We start from the raw sequence: 16,524 nt of genomic DNA, 5'->3' as shown, positions 1-16,524 counted from the left end.
CACTGGGCTCTGCACTGACAGTGTGGAGTCTGCTTGGGATTCTCTCCTGCCCCTTCCCTGTTCTCTCACTCGCTCTTTCAAAATAAATAAATAAACATTAAACTATTTTTATTTCTGTGCACCAGCAACAAACAAAATTTAAAGACTTCATTTAGAATAGCATCTAAAATAAGAAAACAATATTAATTTAACAAAATATATGGCACGCTTTATGAGGAAAATCACAAAACTATTATCAAAAGATCTAAGGAAGTCCTCAACAATGGGAAGACATTCATTCACTGGAAAATGCACTATCATAGAGGATTAGCTAAGTATAATTCCAACAAAAATCTTAAGACTTGTTTTGTTGAAACTTGGGCTAATTCCAAACTTTGTACAAAAATGCAAGGATAGATGACAAAGATGACAGCGCAAATTCTGAAGAAAAATGTTAAGGCTATAAAGATTTGTTTTACCAAGCATCATTTTTTTTTTTTTTTAGAGAGAGAGAGGAAGAGAGAGCGTGAGTGGGGAAGAAGGGCGGAGGAAGAGATAGAATCTTAAGTAGGCTGCATGCTCAGCACAGAGCCCGACGTGAGGCTTGATCCCATGACCTTGGCATCATAACCTAAGCCGAAATCGAATCGGGACACTTAACCAACGGAGCCACCCAGATGCCCTGACAATTATTTTCATTACTAGAATGTTGCTTATCTCTAGTGGGGGCAATCCAGGGATGTGATCAGGAAAGGATACCCCAAGGCCTCCCGGGTGCTGGCAGTGTGGCATTTAACCTGAGCATTGGTGCTATGACTGTGTGCATTACATTATTTCTCTTTACATACATCTAGTAACTTTTGCTTTTAAAGAACAGGCTTCTTTTTATGTTTTTAAGTTATTTATTCTGAGAGAATTCCAAGCAGGCTCTGCACTGTCAGCACTGAGCCCAACAGGAAGGGCTCAACCTCATGAATTATGAGATCATGGCCGGAGCCAAACTCGAGAGTCAGACACTTAACCTACCGTGCTACCCAGGTGCCCCTTATAACTTCTGTATTATATCCGATTTTACCATTTTACGTTTAAAATTCTGTTACAGACGAGAGAATACCAATTCTTAAAACATAGAGACACCTGGGTGACTCAGTTGGTTGAGCAGCCGTCTTCGGCTCAGGTCATGATCTTGTGGTTTGAGAGTTCGAGCCTCATGTCGGGCTTGCTCCCATCAGGGCAGATACTTCCTTGGATCCTCTGCCCCTTTCTCTGTGCCTCCCCCACTTGAGCTCACTCGATAATGAACATTTAAACATACATACATATATATGTATGTTTAAAAATAACAGAAATAAAGGATGAAACACAGATGTTATTCAGATAAAAAGTATCAAAATAAAATATAAAATTGAAAAACACAGTCCATTCCGAAAGACAGAATGGAACTGAGGAAGAAAAAAAAAAAAAAACAGAAATAATCTAAGCAGATGGTGGGATGAGTGGATTTTATTCTTCAAACTTTTATTTCTCAAATTCTTGTGCTGGCTTTTCTTTTTAAAGGAGTAATAATCATTATTAATTAAAAACAGATTGTGCCAGACTAGTGTTACTTCCATTAGATCTTGATTTCAGTGAGTAATAGGATCATTTCTAATAATATCTTCTGGATAAAATGGAGAAATATTGGATGGAAAAACGGCACATTTGGTGGTTCAGGGATAACATCCCTGTATTCTGGAAACATTCCAGAATTTGGAAATAACCGTGAGACGCTAGACCAAACATCACTTCTATTATTAACAAAGTTAAAGAACATGTTTTATTTTTTCCGTATGTAGCCACGGGGACTGGCCAATAGTCCGTATTCTGAATTAGAGATTAATCCACATACTCACTGGCCGACCTGGACAACCCGGAGCTTCCCCTGTGGGGGAGACCCAGTTAAAGTCCGTGGGGAGGAAATCTTTGGATCTATATATGCCTTTACTTCCAGCACCCTGAAATGCCTTAAGGCTCGGAGTCCATCCCACTTTACAGAACATGAGCTGCTCAGAGCTACCCTGTCGCCCCCACTAAGTTACATTCCTGGTGGTCAGAGTACCTCGCTCATTTTTGAAACTAGAATTCTAGCGGACTGTTATGCACATGATAAACCCGTTCATGTTCATGTTACCTATGACTTAAGAGCCATAAGAATAGAGGCTGCAGTAAGAACTTTAGAAACTACATAGAGAGACTACACTGGGACCAATGAGGGAAATACAGCATTTATTAAGGGTTTGTATATGGTGGGCACTGCCTGTTTCATAAACATCTCATTTTATTTTCTCTATAGCACCTACTACCTTAGCAACAGGTGAAGATGCAAATACAGTTAATAAAATCACTTGTGTGAGGTCACATGACTATAACTTGAACTTGGCTGTGACTCCAGAGCCACAGCCCCAAACTGCTGTTGAGCTGTACTGAAACCAAGAGAGCTAAGCCTTTTGAGATCTCCCCTTAGCTGGCATCTGTAGGGCAGTCCTGCACGGTGGTGGAGGGGGGACCCCGGAGCCAGAGCGCCGCTTCACGCTCAGACTGTGCTAACAATACTGAGATACAGGGAGGCTTCTTAGCCTGTCGATGCCTTCGTCTCCTCGTCTGTGAAATGGGAAGCGTAGCCATGGTGCACATGATTATCGCCAACATGAAATGAGTCCGTGCAAGTCCAAGTCTTAGCGCAGCACCTGGCCACAGGGTAACCATTCAATAAACACCAACCTGTCTTTACTGTTAGATCTCTGCTACTTTTGTATAATTTTGCCCAGGAACCCAAATATCCCCTGTGATTACACTATGACGGGAAATAAAAAACTTGAAGAGGGTTGCTATTATACCACCTAAGGTTAACTTAAAAACGAAGAGCTTTTTAGGGAACTGAGGACTTAACTCCCTTTCACTCAAAACCTTTGGTGAGAAAATGCAAAAATGGTTTAAAATGGGGTTCTTTAGAGGTGGTATTCCTCTTCTTTATCGTTCTTTCTTGGCCAGCCCCTGCGATGTTGAGACCAAATACCCAATACAAATCATTCTCTCGCTACAAACTGTACTCCAAGTGACAAGTTTTCAAGGAGTTTCAAAAACACAAATCCTGACAGAAACAAGGGAAGTCGGTTTGTTGAAAGATTTTTTTTTTATTCTACAAGAATCGATTGGTGCAATCCTGCAGGACCAACATGTGTTGAGAGAATTTTTTCTTTTCAAAAGTAAATGAAAACCCCCTTTGAATTACTTATATATTAACTTGTTTAACTTCTGAAAACAATAGTCATAGGGTCTGCTCTTCCTAGAGAACTGTAAATGTTACACAAACTGAAGCAAAAATGGATGCACAGAGATTAAAATGAAACCGTCCAGAGAATAAAACTGCTATTCGGTCCACTGTATTTTCAAAGCTGATTATCATCACACCAGGATGAGAGCTGTGAACCACAAACCATTTGTCTTCAATAGAAAAAAAAAACAACAACAACATGTTTAGATTCATTAGCAAAGTAAGATCTTAAATTGGATCCTCACACGGTTGATATTTTAGTAATAAACTTGTATATCAAGTCCTTTTCCATTATTTACTTTAAAAATATATACAGCTAGGGATGTTAAATATATACTCTGAGCCATATGTCTAAACATAAATAATTGGGAATTTCAAACTGTTCCAACAAGTTATGAAAGGATTGAAGAAACAAGATGTGCTACACATTATATAGCAGGAGGAAGAAAAAAAGTTCCTAAACATTTGGGTCTGGAGAGATGGGTATTTTCTAATTTCGACATACCCAGTTGAGTAGAGACAGCCATCAATCTTGAACTGGTTACAGACTGACTCAACTAAGCCTGTACTATTATCTACAACAGGGAACAATGGTGACTTCAAAACTTTCAAGACAGCTCGAGAGCTTCATCAGAAGTTATTTGTAGTCATCGTGTAGTATCATGTGGTTCTGGTAGGCGCAGACTGAATGAATGAGTGCATTATCTAAAGCCAAACTGGGCGCGCTGATGATGCCTGACAGGGATTAATTATGGTGTCCGTATCGGAACACGACGGAGCAGACTGGCAAGCGGAGAAGGACACAGAATGGACGCCCATGCCTATCAATCACGTTACCACTAGTGTTTCAAATCTAAATATACAGGGACACTTAGAAAGGCCGAGGACAAGCCCGACACAAGAACACAGAGATACATCGGCAAAATCGTCAACTTTAGTTCCTAGTCCACTGCTGAATAGCTTCAAGAGAGGCTATTTGGTCTTCAAGGATTTGAGAATGAAAGGGGTGGAAACGTGTTTGTCCCTCCCTGCGCTGCAGCACATGAAATTAGCAAGCATGACACCTCTGAATCTGTTTTGCTCTTATGGTGCAGAAGAGGGTCTACTTTTCAAAGACGGTTAAAGACAGTTAACTTCTAGTCCACGGTAATTAGGTGACTAGAACTGCCATCCCGTTAGCATTCTATGGGACAGTCTTGGTCAGCATTCCTCACTCTTGGGTGGGGGAGGGAGGTGTGGCAAAAAGCAGCCGCAATTTTTTTTTAAACAGCAGAAAAGCTTGAAACACCTACAGAGTTTTGCATGTGTCTTGTATTCTATTCTGGAACACCTGAACAAAATCTTATTTCAATCAGCTTGGTCTATACAGGTTATAAAATACAAACACAGTCTAAACCCTACAGCATACAGGTTATGAGCTGTTTAATGGTCATTAAATGCAGTACAATCGATGAAGATTATCAAATAAGAAACACACAGCAGTCTGAAGTTTTAAATCATCTTAGGGTTGCTAACCAGAAACGTACAAATTACATGTGTAAGACAAAAAACAACCAAAAACCAAAACACACACACAAAAAGGAGAAAACCCAAAGAAACTGACTCCTCAGTGCAGCACACCCGTCAGGATAAGATATATGGCACTTTTACAATACGAATATGACAACAGCCAATTTAAGTCGGGAATGGCTCAGACATGAAGCCACATTAGGGCAAGAACCAGCCAATCAAAATGTTACAGTGAAACAGATCAACTTTTTTCATTGTAAAAGCACTGAAGATGTAATGTGTGTAGATAACTCACTAAAACTTTCCTCATTTCATTTGCCTCTCAATGTAGAATCTGAAGTTATTCTGTAATTCTGCTACATGTTTTAAGGCCTGTATAAATCAACTCTGTTATGTTGTTGAAACCTCCTTTTTTCTCTGTGGTAAGAACGTCTTTATGGAAAAAAGAATGTATCGGCTTATAAATCACAGAATGAAGACAAAAAACAAAAGGCTGACAGTTTCCAAGCTAGTAAGAAATAAGTTATACCATGATCCATCAATTTAAAATTCCATCAGTACTAACATTTCCGCGGTGGCTACCCCACACCCAAATTAAACAGTGCAGACCAGGGCCTAGTACAATTACTCACATTTGGTTTTCTGAAAAACAAAACTTTAAACAATTAAAAGGCAATTTTTCTTCCTCCACAACACACACAGATTTAATGGAAGGTTTTTAAAATATCCACTACCTATAAGAAAAGTACTTTTAGATGGCTAAAAGGAATCAGAATACCAAAGTTTAGTGTGCAAAGATATAAACAACCAAGAAAAGATCATTGGTGCTGAATATTTAACACGAAGAGCCCAAAATAAGTTCCGAAGTTTTTCTACCTTTACAAATTAAAAAAGGTGTCCTTTCCACAGTTTGGGGATACACCCCCCCCAACAAGTGTATGAGTACGGTTTAAAAATGTTGCCAATATTAAGTTCTTCAGTACCTAAAATTAACCAGAGGACAGCAATATGATGGTGGCAATGGTGCATCGATTCTCAAAACGCAGTTATGATCCAACACGAGTTGTGGTGGTTCTTTTATCTGAGAAAAAGCTTTTCAGAAGAAACACCTGCCCTATGCTAACCACCAGGAGGATGAGGGCTTCTCCTACTGACCAATAGGCCACTCTGGTATTTAGATCTTCTGCTCGGCTTCGCCCTTGGGCTTCTCTCAAACGGAAATGAGTCTGATAGTCGATGACGGACTTTAGAGCTTCGTGAATCGACACACAGGCAGACTCCATCTAAAGAGAAACAGGTGCAGTTAGTCTGTGGGGCACTTTCTGCACTATCCCTCTAGCACATTCATCTTTCAGTCAGATCGCAACTCCTCGTTTGCTGAGCAGCCGCCAGCCTGGCGCTGGCTCGCGCGCCCGCTCACTTAGGCCAGCGGCCCTGGCGATGCGACCAGCCCTTGCATCCGCCCCGCCAGGACCAGTGGGGAGGCCGGAGACCGGCGAGGCAGCGGCTTGCCCCGCACCGCAACGTCACAGCCGTGGCACCTCTAAGTGCCAGACGGAACGCTAGGCTGACAGGAGCAGAAATACTTCTCTGTTATGGTAAGTGGTTACAGAATTTCAAGTTCAGGCTCCTCTAAGAGGATGAATGAGGAGGAAGAGAATAGCAGGTCAGAAAATTTGATCAATAAGGAGTACAATCAAAAACCCAAAGATACACAAAAATAAACCAAGCGTGGACGCAAAGTTAAGCATTTTAAAAGCAATGGAGTCAGAAAGTGATAGGTCAGAGCACCAGGGTCTTTCTCTAACTTATAACGTTACTAAGCCGGTCTCCTCCCGCCGGCCAGGCAGCCAATCCGCGTCCGCGAAGGGGGGCAAGTTCCGGTGTCACGGAGTAATCCGTTTGTGAGCCGCATCTCGGCACCTTACCTGCTATACATTCATCACACACTCTGCTTCGAGAAGGGCTAAGAGTCTAATATTTTTTTGTTTGGACAACAGAGTTTAATATTTTTCTACTGTTAAAAACTTACTCCTAGTGATGAGATACATGGCACTGTTGTATTATCTTCTTCCACATCACAGACCCTGGATTAAGAATTTTAGAAACAATCTGAGGGTTTCCCCCTCATCACTAAGAGAGGAACTGCTGACTTACATTGTGCACAGACGGACAAAGGAGAAGTATCTTTATGACACAGGACAGCGATGAGGGCCCCGGAGCACGGGAAGCAGGGGGAGGAAGGTGGGGAGCGTTCCTGCTTTCCTGCATTCTGGAAAATTCTCCAATAAATCAGGCTTATCTTAGCAACCTTCCGAGTTTCTCCACTGTGCCTCTCTCTCCTTTTGGACCCCAGAACTGTCAAGCTAACCCGGTCACTCAGTACCCCCAAGTCACAAAGTTATCTGGATTCCTCTCTCCCACAGCGGTTATGCCTTTTACAACTTCTTCCCTCCTTTCACTAATAAATCCACAGAATCTCTCAAGAGATTGTGGGATTTTTTTTTCTGTCTTAATTTTAGTGAAGGAATAGAGACACTGGAGAAGAATTCACACATTTAATAAAGTTTCTGTCAAAGCAAGCAGGAAAGAAATCATTTATAAAAATGTTCCATTAAAGGTGCTTCTAAGGAAGTGCGAGAAATTATGTGGTCCATAAATTGTAAGTACCTTCCAGATATAAAGTCAAATGTTTCTGCTGTTCTTGTTTTGTTGAGGCCCCTAAGAACCAAAGATTTGCAAAAGTGTGCTAAAATGGATCGTTTCTAACTTGTGGTAGGAGGCTACGGAGACGCCTCTGGCCTGTCTCTACCCCTCATGCATTCCCAAAGTGGGACGAGGCTACCCGGGGAAGTGAGCATAAAGCAAGGATCTGACACAAATTCAGCATGTTTAAGGATTCCTTGAACCCCGAGACGGAGTAAGGGTTAAAAAGTGCTGAATGAAGAACATCACAGAAATGAAGGGACTAACTGCCTGGATTCGTATCATTTTTGAGATGTTTCCCTTCTTCCCCTGCATCTTCTAAGGAGAAACGTTCCTATCTAAGTTCATGCAAAAAGTTCGCATTCCAAAGAGCACAGTGCACCGAACCCCCAGGTCAGTAACTAACACGTGCCTGATCTTGCTGCGCCAGTACGGATTCACCTACTTCCTCCCCGCTCCAATTAATTTAAGGCAATTCCCTGATCTGTAATCATCTCAGCTCTACTTTTACGCTTTATATTCACTTCTGAGAGGCAACAGTACACTAAAAACTGTAACCCTGGTAGCATCAGCACACTTTAAAACAACTGAAATGGTTCCTTAGAGTTTTCAATATAAACTCAGTATTCCAATCTCCCCGAGTAGCTCAAGTTGTTTCCGAATCAGAATCCAAACAGCGTCGACCCCAATCATCCGGCTGAGGTGTCTTTCAAGGGTTCTAAAATCTTTTGGTTCTCTGCCTGCCCTCCCTGCCCACTTGAAGACGCGGGGTCCTCCGTCCTGCAACACTTCCAGCGTCCTGGGTTTTGTGACCCTATCCCCACGGGGTTCCTCCGTCCTCTGCTGTTCTCACAAGCCAGCAGCTGGGGCCAGACTGGAAGGAACTCAGACGCAGTGTTCCGGGAGGGACGCTCCTCGGCAGCGCCGTGCACTCCATCGCCGCGTAGGGTCAGAGGACGACGATGCCTAGTTCTCTCTCCATCTGGAAACGGCCATGAGGCCTGGTGCTATCAGCGTGACTGGGCCAGGGCACAGTTCCCCGCGGCTCTAGCCGGCACTGGTAACACTGTCTACTCCAGAGCCATCATTTAGTAACAGGTGAAAAACGGTGACTTACTACAACTCTGTAAGTTATTCTGCGTTTACACCTGGTGCGTTTTTCTACTTTAGGATGTGAACAACTGTGTTGTAAGTGTCACCACTGGAGGAGGTATGAGGGACTCGTTAGCTTTTTCAAAGTAGAAAACTAAGACTGAGGAAAGAAAAAATGTGATCTGAATAAAGGAGGTTAACTAACTGCTGTATTACCACTCACATGTTACATTTATCTATTTGGTTTGTAGAGCAAGCTACCTTCTTATACAAATTAAAATTCATGAAGCTTAAGTCACAAGCAAGGGCCCCAGAGAAAAACCTCTTCACAAAGCAAAGCGCCGTTCACACAGCATGGCAGACTAAGAGAACGTTTCCAAAAGTAAGGGCGTGTGAGTACGCGCTGCTAACGCTCAAGGAGGATGGCGGATTAAGGCTCCTGCGCGTCATTACTGAGGAGGGCACCTGCTGGGAGGAGCACTGGGTGCTGCAGGGACCCGATGACCACGGGGACCTACCCCAAAACCAAGAGCACTCTTTACACACTGATTGTTAGCCTATCTGACAATAAATTACATTAAAAAAATAAAAATATATAAACACTAAAAATAAACAAACATTTAAAAAATGTTTTAAATAACAAATAAAAACGGCCTTTGTAACCACATGGCTTCGGCCCACAACCTAACCAGAACCTGGGAACAACGAATACCACGTGACGGGCTTAACAAGTAGACAGGACGTGATTCCTTCGACACCTCCCTGAGTACCTCCTGGTAAGATCTGAGCTCACATGATGCTTACTCTGGAACTAACGTGGCCCTTCTCACCACGTGAGCAGCGTCTGTCCACAGACTTTAGGTTTCTCTCCTTCTCTTTCTCTCATTAAGCTCTATTTCAACATAACATCCAACCTGTTTTTGTTAGATGGCTTACTACGGATCTTTAGTACTTCGCCCTAAGTGCCAGCAAACATTCTAAGAGCAGCCTGAACCAACACTGAACACTGGTTAAACACCGCCACATGCCACATTTATGATATATTAATTAAGGCATCACTTTGTTTCCGGTCATACCAACCGGAAACAGGCTGTGGCAGTCATATTCCTCATGAACTACAGAAAGCGCTTCAGAACGCTGGAGCTCCGTCCAGTCTTCCGAAATTTCCTTTCCCACTGAAGGGATTCTCCTCTTTACACTTAAAAGTTCATCAAATCCTTAACAGGGGTCTCCACCAAAAATGTTTCCAGTTCTCTGTGAAATGTGTCATCTACTGTAAGAATTAAGACACATCTTAAAGACTGTGCGAAAGTCTCAAAACTCTGTGTTCATCAGTGGGTGAATGCATATGACATTATGCTTTCCCTCCCTTTAAACGCACCGTTCTATCGCTGTTCATTTACCTGGGTGAGAGCACTGACTCGGTTCTCACTAGGAAACAAAGGCGGGTCTTCTCCAACTTGAAAATCAAAATAGACGGTTTTGTGTGTGAAAGTGGAAAACTCATTGCTGAAACAAAATTTGTATGTCCCGTTTTTGGAGGCGGTGAAGGTAAAACTATCATACTGCTTCTTCATCTCTTTGTACAACACGTTACCATCAGGATCTTCTAATCGACAGTCCACATCATAGTGTCCACCAGTAATCACCTATAAAGACAGAGGAAAAAGGAAGAGATCACTGCAGCTCACGAGTCTGAGAGAGTAACCAGATTTCCTGTTAAAATGATAAGACTATCGGGGCGCCTGGGTGGCTCAGTTGGTTAAGCCTCCGACTTCGGCTCGGGTCAGATCTCACATTCGTGGGTTCGAGCCCCGCGTCGGGCTCTGTGCTGGCAGTTAGCTCGGGGCCTGGAGCCTGCTTCCGGTTCTGTGTCTCCTTCTCTCTCTGCCCCTCCCCCTCTCAAGCTCTGTCTCTCTCTGTATCAAAAATAAATAAAACATTAAAAAAAATAAAATTAAATTAAAAAATGATAAGACTATCGGCAGCGGACTTTTACTCTCACGGGCAATTTCATGTTCCTTTTATTTCCAGCGGTGGGTGGAATTTGGGAGGCAGATTTCAGTTCAACGAAAGCTTTATAGACACTGAACAAATTTCCTCGTGATGGGAGAGAGGAACCACCTAACCAGCCAAACAACAGTTCTAATCAACACAGGCCTCTTAAATCACATGAGTCTTCCAACAAACCTAAGGAGAGGGCTTTTACCCTCCGTTGGACAAACTGAGAAACTGAGTTAAAGTAAGCAGTCTACCCAAAACTGCTCACCTAGTAAAAGGTAGAGAGGGGATCTGAACTCCAAAGTCACACTCTTGACCCTTCAGCTCACTCCCTAAAATATCCCCCCGCCTTTCCTATCAGCACGGTTCCAGCCCCGACACGGGCAGCGTAGTGCAGAAGGCAAGCAGACCAGTCCTGAGCCCAACACCACGGGCACATTTCTGTTACAGAGCTTAAATTTATTTTAATGCTGAATTTAGGCTTGTTTTGTAAGTTCTTCTCTAGGTCAGTTATGTGGAATTTGAGACACCTTTTGTTTTGAACAGCATTATGAACTGAACAGACCTGTGGGCTAGTCAGTCTTTAGAGTACATCATCATCTTACACATTTGTTTCCCCGAGAAGTATCAATGATTAAACTCTTTATTCAATCTTTATAGGATTGAAGCAAAAACAAAACAAAAGCAAACAAATCTTTTGCTGATCTGGAAGCCTGTATCTAAGGGCAAGCATTATTTGAAAGGAAAGCGGGAGGTGTGGGGGGGGTAATGTTAAATGAAATGCTCTGCAAAGGATTTTGGAGTATTTTCAAGGGCTTATGCTTAATCAGTTACACTCCAAAGGCCCATTTGGGCTGTACAAATGCGGGGGGGCATTCTTCCTGAGGTAGCCGGACAAGCAGAGTAAGAGAGAAAAGGAGAGAAAGATTCAAGAGGAGAAAAGCCTCCTTAGAGGACAAAGTAGGAAGAAAGAGGGAGAGGAGACGTAAGAAACAAAGGGTGCAGGCTGAAAAACTGCGAAAGTGAGGGAGACGTGACATGGCTTGAGGGCCCCCGACCCCCGGAGAGCAGGGGGCACGGGCCTGCACTTCAGAGCATGAAGCCTCCGCTGGGAGCAGTGCCGTTCCAGATCCACAGAACGGAGATCAAACCTCGAACTTCAAAGACGAGTCGGCTGCTGATGAATAACTGAACTATGTTACAAGATCAGTTTGGTAATGAAATGAAATATAATTATGTACTTGGGAAACTGCAGAAATATGCAAATACTAACATACATAGGATGCGTTGACTTAAAAAGTGTCTTATCGACTGGGCATTCACCGCCCCCCAAATGTCAACAACCTTTCCTCCAGGTGAAAGTCAGGATTCGTTTTCATGTACCTGATGCTTCACACGTGGCGGCCGTGCTGTGAAGGGCCCCCCACACTAAAACTGAACAGGAACAGAACTGACCCCCAGGCCGCTCTTCCTCCAGCAAACTGCCAAGCAAGTCATCTGATTTCAGATAAAGTACCCCTTTACCATCTGTCTGGTCACATAAAGTAAAAACTGGGAATCATCCCAAACGAAGTCTCCCTACCTGTCCAGTTAGTCACAGAAATGTCTGGGCGTTGCTGCCTCCCTCAAGTTCATCCCGTGTCTTCCATTCCTAATCCAGTCCAGACAGGGCTGAGGCCGCAATTTCCCAAAAGGTCTTCCCACAACCCGATCTCCCTTCCCTCGAAACCCAGCGTTCTCAGCCTCAGGGAATTTAGGGCTGGACCATTCTTTGTGGCAGGACCGCGCTGCCCTGGGCCCCACGGCACATCCAGCAGCATCTCTGGTTCCCGCTCACCAGACGCCAGTAGAGCTGCCCTTCCCCAGTTCTCCTGGGGTGGGGCCTCCGCGTCCCGGGCTCACCTAAAACCTGGTGCCCACTCCTGGGGCCTACAGGAGAACCCCAACCTGTTACCAACGCCATCCACTCCTCTGCAGCTCAAGGTGGGCTCGCCCCTCTTTCATCCCCTTTCTCACTCTATGTTCCAAAAATAGAAGTCCTCAGAACAGGTCTTTGTTTTACATCCACAGGAACCAAGGTGAGTTTAAACAGGTCCTGTTTGCTCAAGAATCACAGGACCCAAAACGACGATGCTTACAGATCTACTGCTTATTACAGGAAAAGGACATGATATAGAATGTCACAGTCTAAAGGTGTCCAACAGAAAGGGGTCAGGGAGGCCAGGCGTGGGCTCCTCTGTCCTCCCTCTGTGAGGACTGCAGCCGAACCCAGACTCTCGGACTAGGAGCCACCCAAGGGTGCAGGGAACACTTTGGAGCCAGTGAACCCAACAGAGAGGCTTGGCGGGGCGTTTTACACGTCGCTGCTCACACAGGCCTATCCAGGCTGTATTTCTAGTCTCAACAGCACAGACTGTTGGGCGGGGGTGGGGTGGAGGGAGGTCTACACCAAAACCAGGTACAAATCATCAAACTCCCTGTTCCCAATCCACAGTGCTGACAAACTGGTACGCACCACCCCTAAAGCCCTTGGACCCATAGTTACAAAGTAACACTATTACTCCCTGTACTTCAGTGCGGGCTCAAGCTGATAACATAATAATGTAATAACTTCAGGAACTGAGTCTCACCAACACAATCTTCCTGCCTAGGATGTCCTTTCCCCTACGCCATCTTGCAGAGTAGCTCCTCCTTCTCCTGGACCCAATTCAAACATCAGCCGCTGGGCTACGCCTCCCTGGATGAGCCCTCTCCCTGCGCCCAGCACTAGTGTGTCCCTTCACTGTTGCATTTAACACTGTCTGACTGCATGTGTCCATGTAAGCTCCCTGAGGTCAAGGTCAGTCTTACTGACCTTTGGGAGGCAGCGCATATAATAAAGGAGTTAAGAATTTACTGCATACTGATTCTGCCACTTGCTACGTTTTGTGACCTTGTGACCGTGGGTTTAAAGCTATCAAAGCCTCAGCTTCCTAAGTAAGGCAGTAAGAACTCTATCCGTTTCCTATCCAGCTGTCCTGAGAATTAAGGAACAGGCCTGAAATGCTTGGCGTGCCGTCTGGTACCTAACAGACACGAACTTTTTAGCCCATAAGAGTACTGGTAGTATTCTCGGCACCAAGCACAGCGTCTGACGCTGCCACCTGAAATACGCCGACATTTTTATATTACAATTCCTGCCATCTTCTTTTCCGTCCCCTGGTTCTAATCCATGAAGTTAAACAAACCGAAGGGTCCTCCCTTCCCTCATTCGCCAAAGGCAAGTCATCATCAAGTCCTGTTGATTTTACCCACTGACTTCCCTCCAATCCTTTCACTTTTCTCCGCCTTCAAACAACCACCCTAGAAGCCTGGAACACCCGAATGGTCCCCTAAAGCCATTCTCCAACACCCTATTCTCTACCTTACAGCTGCCAAAAATATGTGAATCATATCACTACACCGCTTACAAGCCTCTGATGGCTTTCCCATACTGAGGAAAAACTAAAACCCTTAACCGGGCCAGCAAGGCACACGGTGTGGCCCCTGACCTCCCTTCCTCTTGCTCCTTATTCCCAAATACATTGGATTTCTTGACAGACCTCAAATTCCCAGTCACCCTTATCACTTACGCAAGGCTATTCCCTCCCCCACCTCCCTTACCAAAGTATGTACCACTGACACTTTACAGTTGGCCTAAAATCACTTCCTACAGGAAGCCCTCAGAGGTCCCAAAGATCAGACCGTTTATTCTCTATTTTCTGCCTTAAAAAAAAATTATTTATTTTGAGAGAGCGAGCAGGGGAGGAGCAGAAAGAGGGGGAGAAAGAACCCAAAGCTGACAAAGAGGAGCCTGATAAGGTGCTCAAACTCACGAACCTTAAGCCACCACCGGAGCTGAGATCAAATCAGACACTTAGCCGACTGAGACACCCAGGCGCTCCCCTCCACTATTTTCTGCTCTTAGGGTAGTTTCGATGAATGAGCAGGTATTAATTAAGAAAAGGGCAGGATGGATGAGGAATCGAGAATGAGGGCAGCGACCCAATCTATTTGTACCACTTCCATATCACCAGCACCTATCACTCAACAACTGCTCAAATATGTTAAATGAGTCTACCAATAAACAGTGTTGAAAGAAAGAGCATTGGGGTGCCTGGGTGGCTCAGTTGATTAAGGTCTGACTCTGGATTTCTGCTCAGGTCATGATCTCCCGGCTAGTGGGACTGAGCCCTGCATCCGGCTCTGTGCTGACCACAGGGAGCCTGCTTGGGATTCTCTTTGCCCCTCCCCCGCTGCACCTGCTCTCTCTCAAAGAAAAAAAAAAAAGCAGAAAGAAATAAAGATTGTTGTAACAAACTTAAGAAACTATATTCTGTTGAAGTTTCTTTTCTATAAAATCCCAAAGAAGAAAAGGAGCCTCTCATTTATCACAGTTATTCGTTCAACACCTTTGGCAGATGGTCATGCAGCCTCGGATGGAGCTCCTCCTAGGGCAGAGACAGCATTATCAAAAGTCCTAACATCGGTGGAAAAACTGAAAAAACAATGGAACTGTTGGAATATTCGCAGGACTTCAAAACGGATTAAAGTGGAGGCATGAATCAGAGAGCAGGGGACCGGTCACTGAGCACTACAGAACAAGAAGGAATAACTTCTTTTTAAAAGGAGTCTTTTAAGAGGGAATGCTCAATAGGCCTTAAAACGAAGAACATTTTGCAGCACAGAAGGAAAAGCCACAGGAACCATTTGTGGGACTCCTCTATCTTCATATCTGGTCTAAAATGGCTCTGGCCCAAGCTTTAGAACAGGAAAGGCAAATGCCCTACTACCTAAAGGCGACTCTTGAGTCAGTCCAAGAATGGAGAAACCCAGACAGGAGCGAATCACCAAGCAGGATGCAGCCCCGACCCCGGAACTAGGGCTGGGGCCCCTGGACCTTCCGCGTTTGTTGTACCTGGAACTCGAGGGTGCACTTGGTGCCCTGCGTGATGTCCTCGTAAAAACACTGCTTGGCATTGTCCGGCAGCTCGAAGGTGATCTCGGAGGCGCCGCCGGGCCCCGGCACCAGCAGCAGCAGTGCGAGCAGCCTGCAGCTCCAACGGCCCGCGGCGGCCGCCCAGCGCTGCGCGGACCCCGGCCCCGGCATCCCGAGGCGACGGCGACGGCGGCGGCCTCAACGGAGCTGCGGGGAGGCGCGGGGTCAGGTCTGCGCGGACTCACCACGAGCGGCAGGCCTCAGTCCGGGCCGCCCGCCAAGACGCACGGTAGAGTCGCTCCGAGCCTCGGAGAGATTCGCGAAGAGCGGCGAGCCGCCGGGGGCGGGCGAGGCGTGCGGCGGGACCGCGGCCCGGGGCCGGGAACGACCTACAGAGCGGAGATAAAGCCGGCAGAGCACTGGCGGAAAAGGCCTGAGATGGCCGGAAGTGGGGCTCGCGCCTGGAAAAAGGGGGCGGGGCTTGAGGCACCTGCTCCAGCAACCCGGATGTGCTCAGCCCGGGCAGTGGGGAGAGGCGTTAGAGTGTGTACGTGGAAGCTCGCGAGACGTCGGCGTGGTCTCCGTCGGCGCCAGAGGCGGGGGGCGGGGCCAGCGTAGTGAGCGTGGCTGGGCGGGTCCAGAGAAAAGGGTGTGTCCTCCCGGTGTCTAGGTAGGGCTAGTGGCCCGGTGGGTACAGGCTTTCTTGTTCCTATGAGAGCGGATCGCTGGGGCATCTCCGAGGGAGTGATGAGGAGCTCATTTTACCCCAGGGGGCTAATAACTGGCAGTAGAGCACTTTGCAACTTGCTGAGAGTAATCTTATAAATAAAAACAAATATCTGGGGGAAGCAGTTTAGCCAGGAGCTTGAATTCTGGGACCACTACACTACAGGACTTTTAATCCCTGTTCTGCTACTTACTGGCTGTGAGACCTTAGGCCAGTTGCTTAACCTCTCTACTTCAGTCT

At 45.5% G+C, this 16,524-nt stretch overlaps 1 protein-coding gene across 1 annotated transcript; it reads right to left on the bottom strand.

Moving 5' to 3' along the window:
• Positions 1–3,128: 3,128 nt before the first annotated feature.
• TMED7 (transmembrane p24 trafficking protein 7) lies at positions 3,129–16,129 on the bottom strand. The gene is made up of 3 exons (XM_029941580.1): positions 15,537–16,129; positions 10,003–10,248; positions 3,129–6,084 (listed from the first exon to the last, which is right to left on the bottom strand). The coding sequence occupies exons 1-3, from the start codon at positions 15,726–15,728 to the stop codon at positions 5,848–5,850; spliced, it is 675 nt and encodes a 224-aa protein (XP_029797440.1). The 5' UTR covers positions 15,729–16,129; the 3' UTR covers positions 3,129–5,847.
• Between the last annotated feature and the right edge of the window lie 395 nt (positions 16,130–16,524).

This window comes from Suricata suricatta, chromosome 6, assembly GCF_006229205.1.
Source record: "Suricata suricatta isolate VVHF042 chromosome 6, meerkat_22Aug2017_6uvM2_HiC, whole genome shotgun sequence".
NCBI classification, from domain to species: Eukaryota; Metazoa; Chordata; class Mammalia; order Carnivora; family Herpestidae; genus Suricata; species Suricata suricatta.
Note: the sequence above shows the minus strand (reverse complement) of the source record. Positions and strands in the feature narration are given on the sequence as shown.

Bases quoted from the DNA above. Each gene is read 5' to 3' on its own strand.
- TMED7 (XM_029941580.1), bottom strand. From the start codon at position 15,728: ATGCCGGGGCCGGGGTCCGCGCAGCGCTGGGCGGCCGCCGCGGGCCGT. The intron at 10,249-15,536 runs GTACAACAAACG...CTGTCTTTATAG, and splicing joins AGTGCACCCTCGAGTTCCAG to GTGATTACTGGTGGACACTA. The intron at 6,085-10,002 runs GTAAATGAACAG...GTTTCTCTTTAG, and splicing joins GAGTCAGTGCTCTCACCCAG to ATGGAGTCTGCCTGTGTGTC.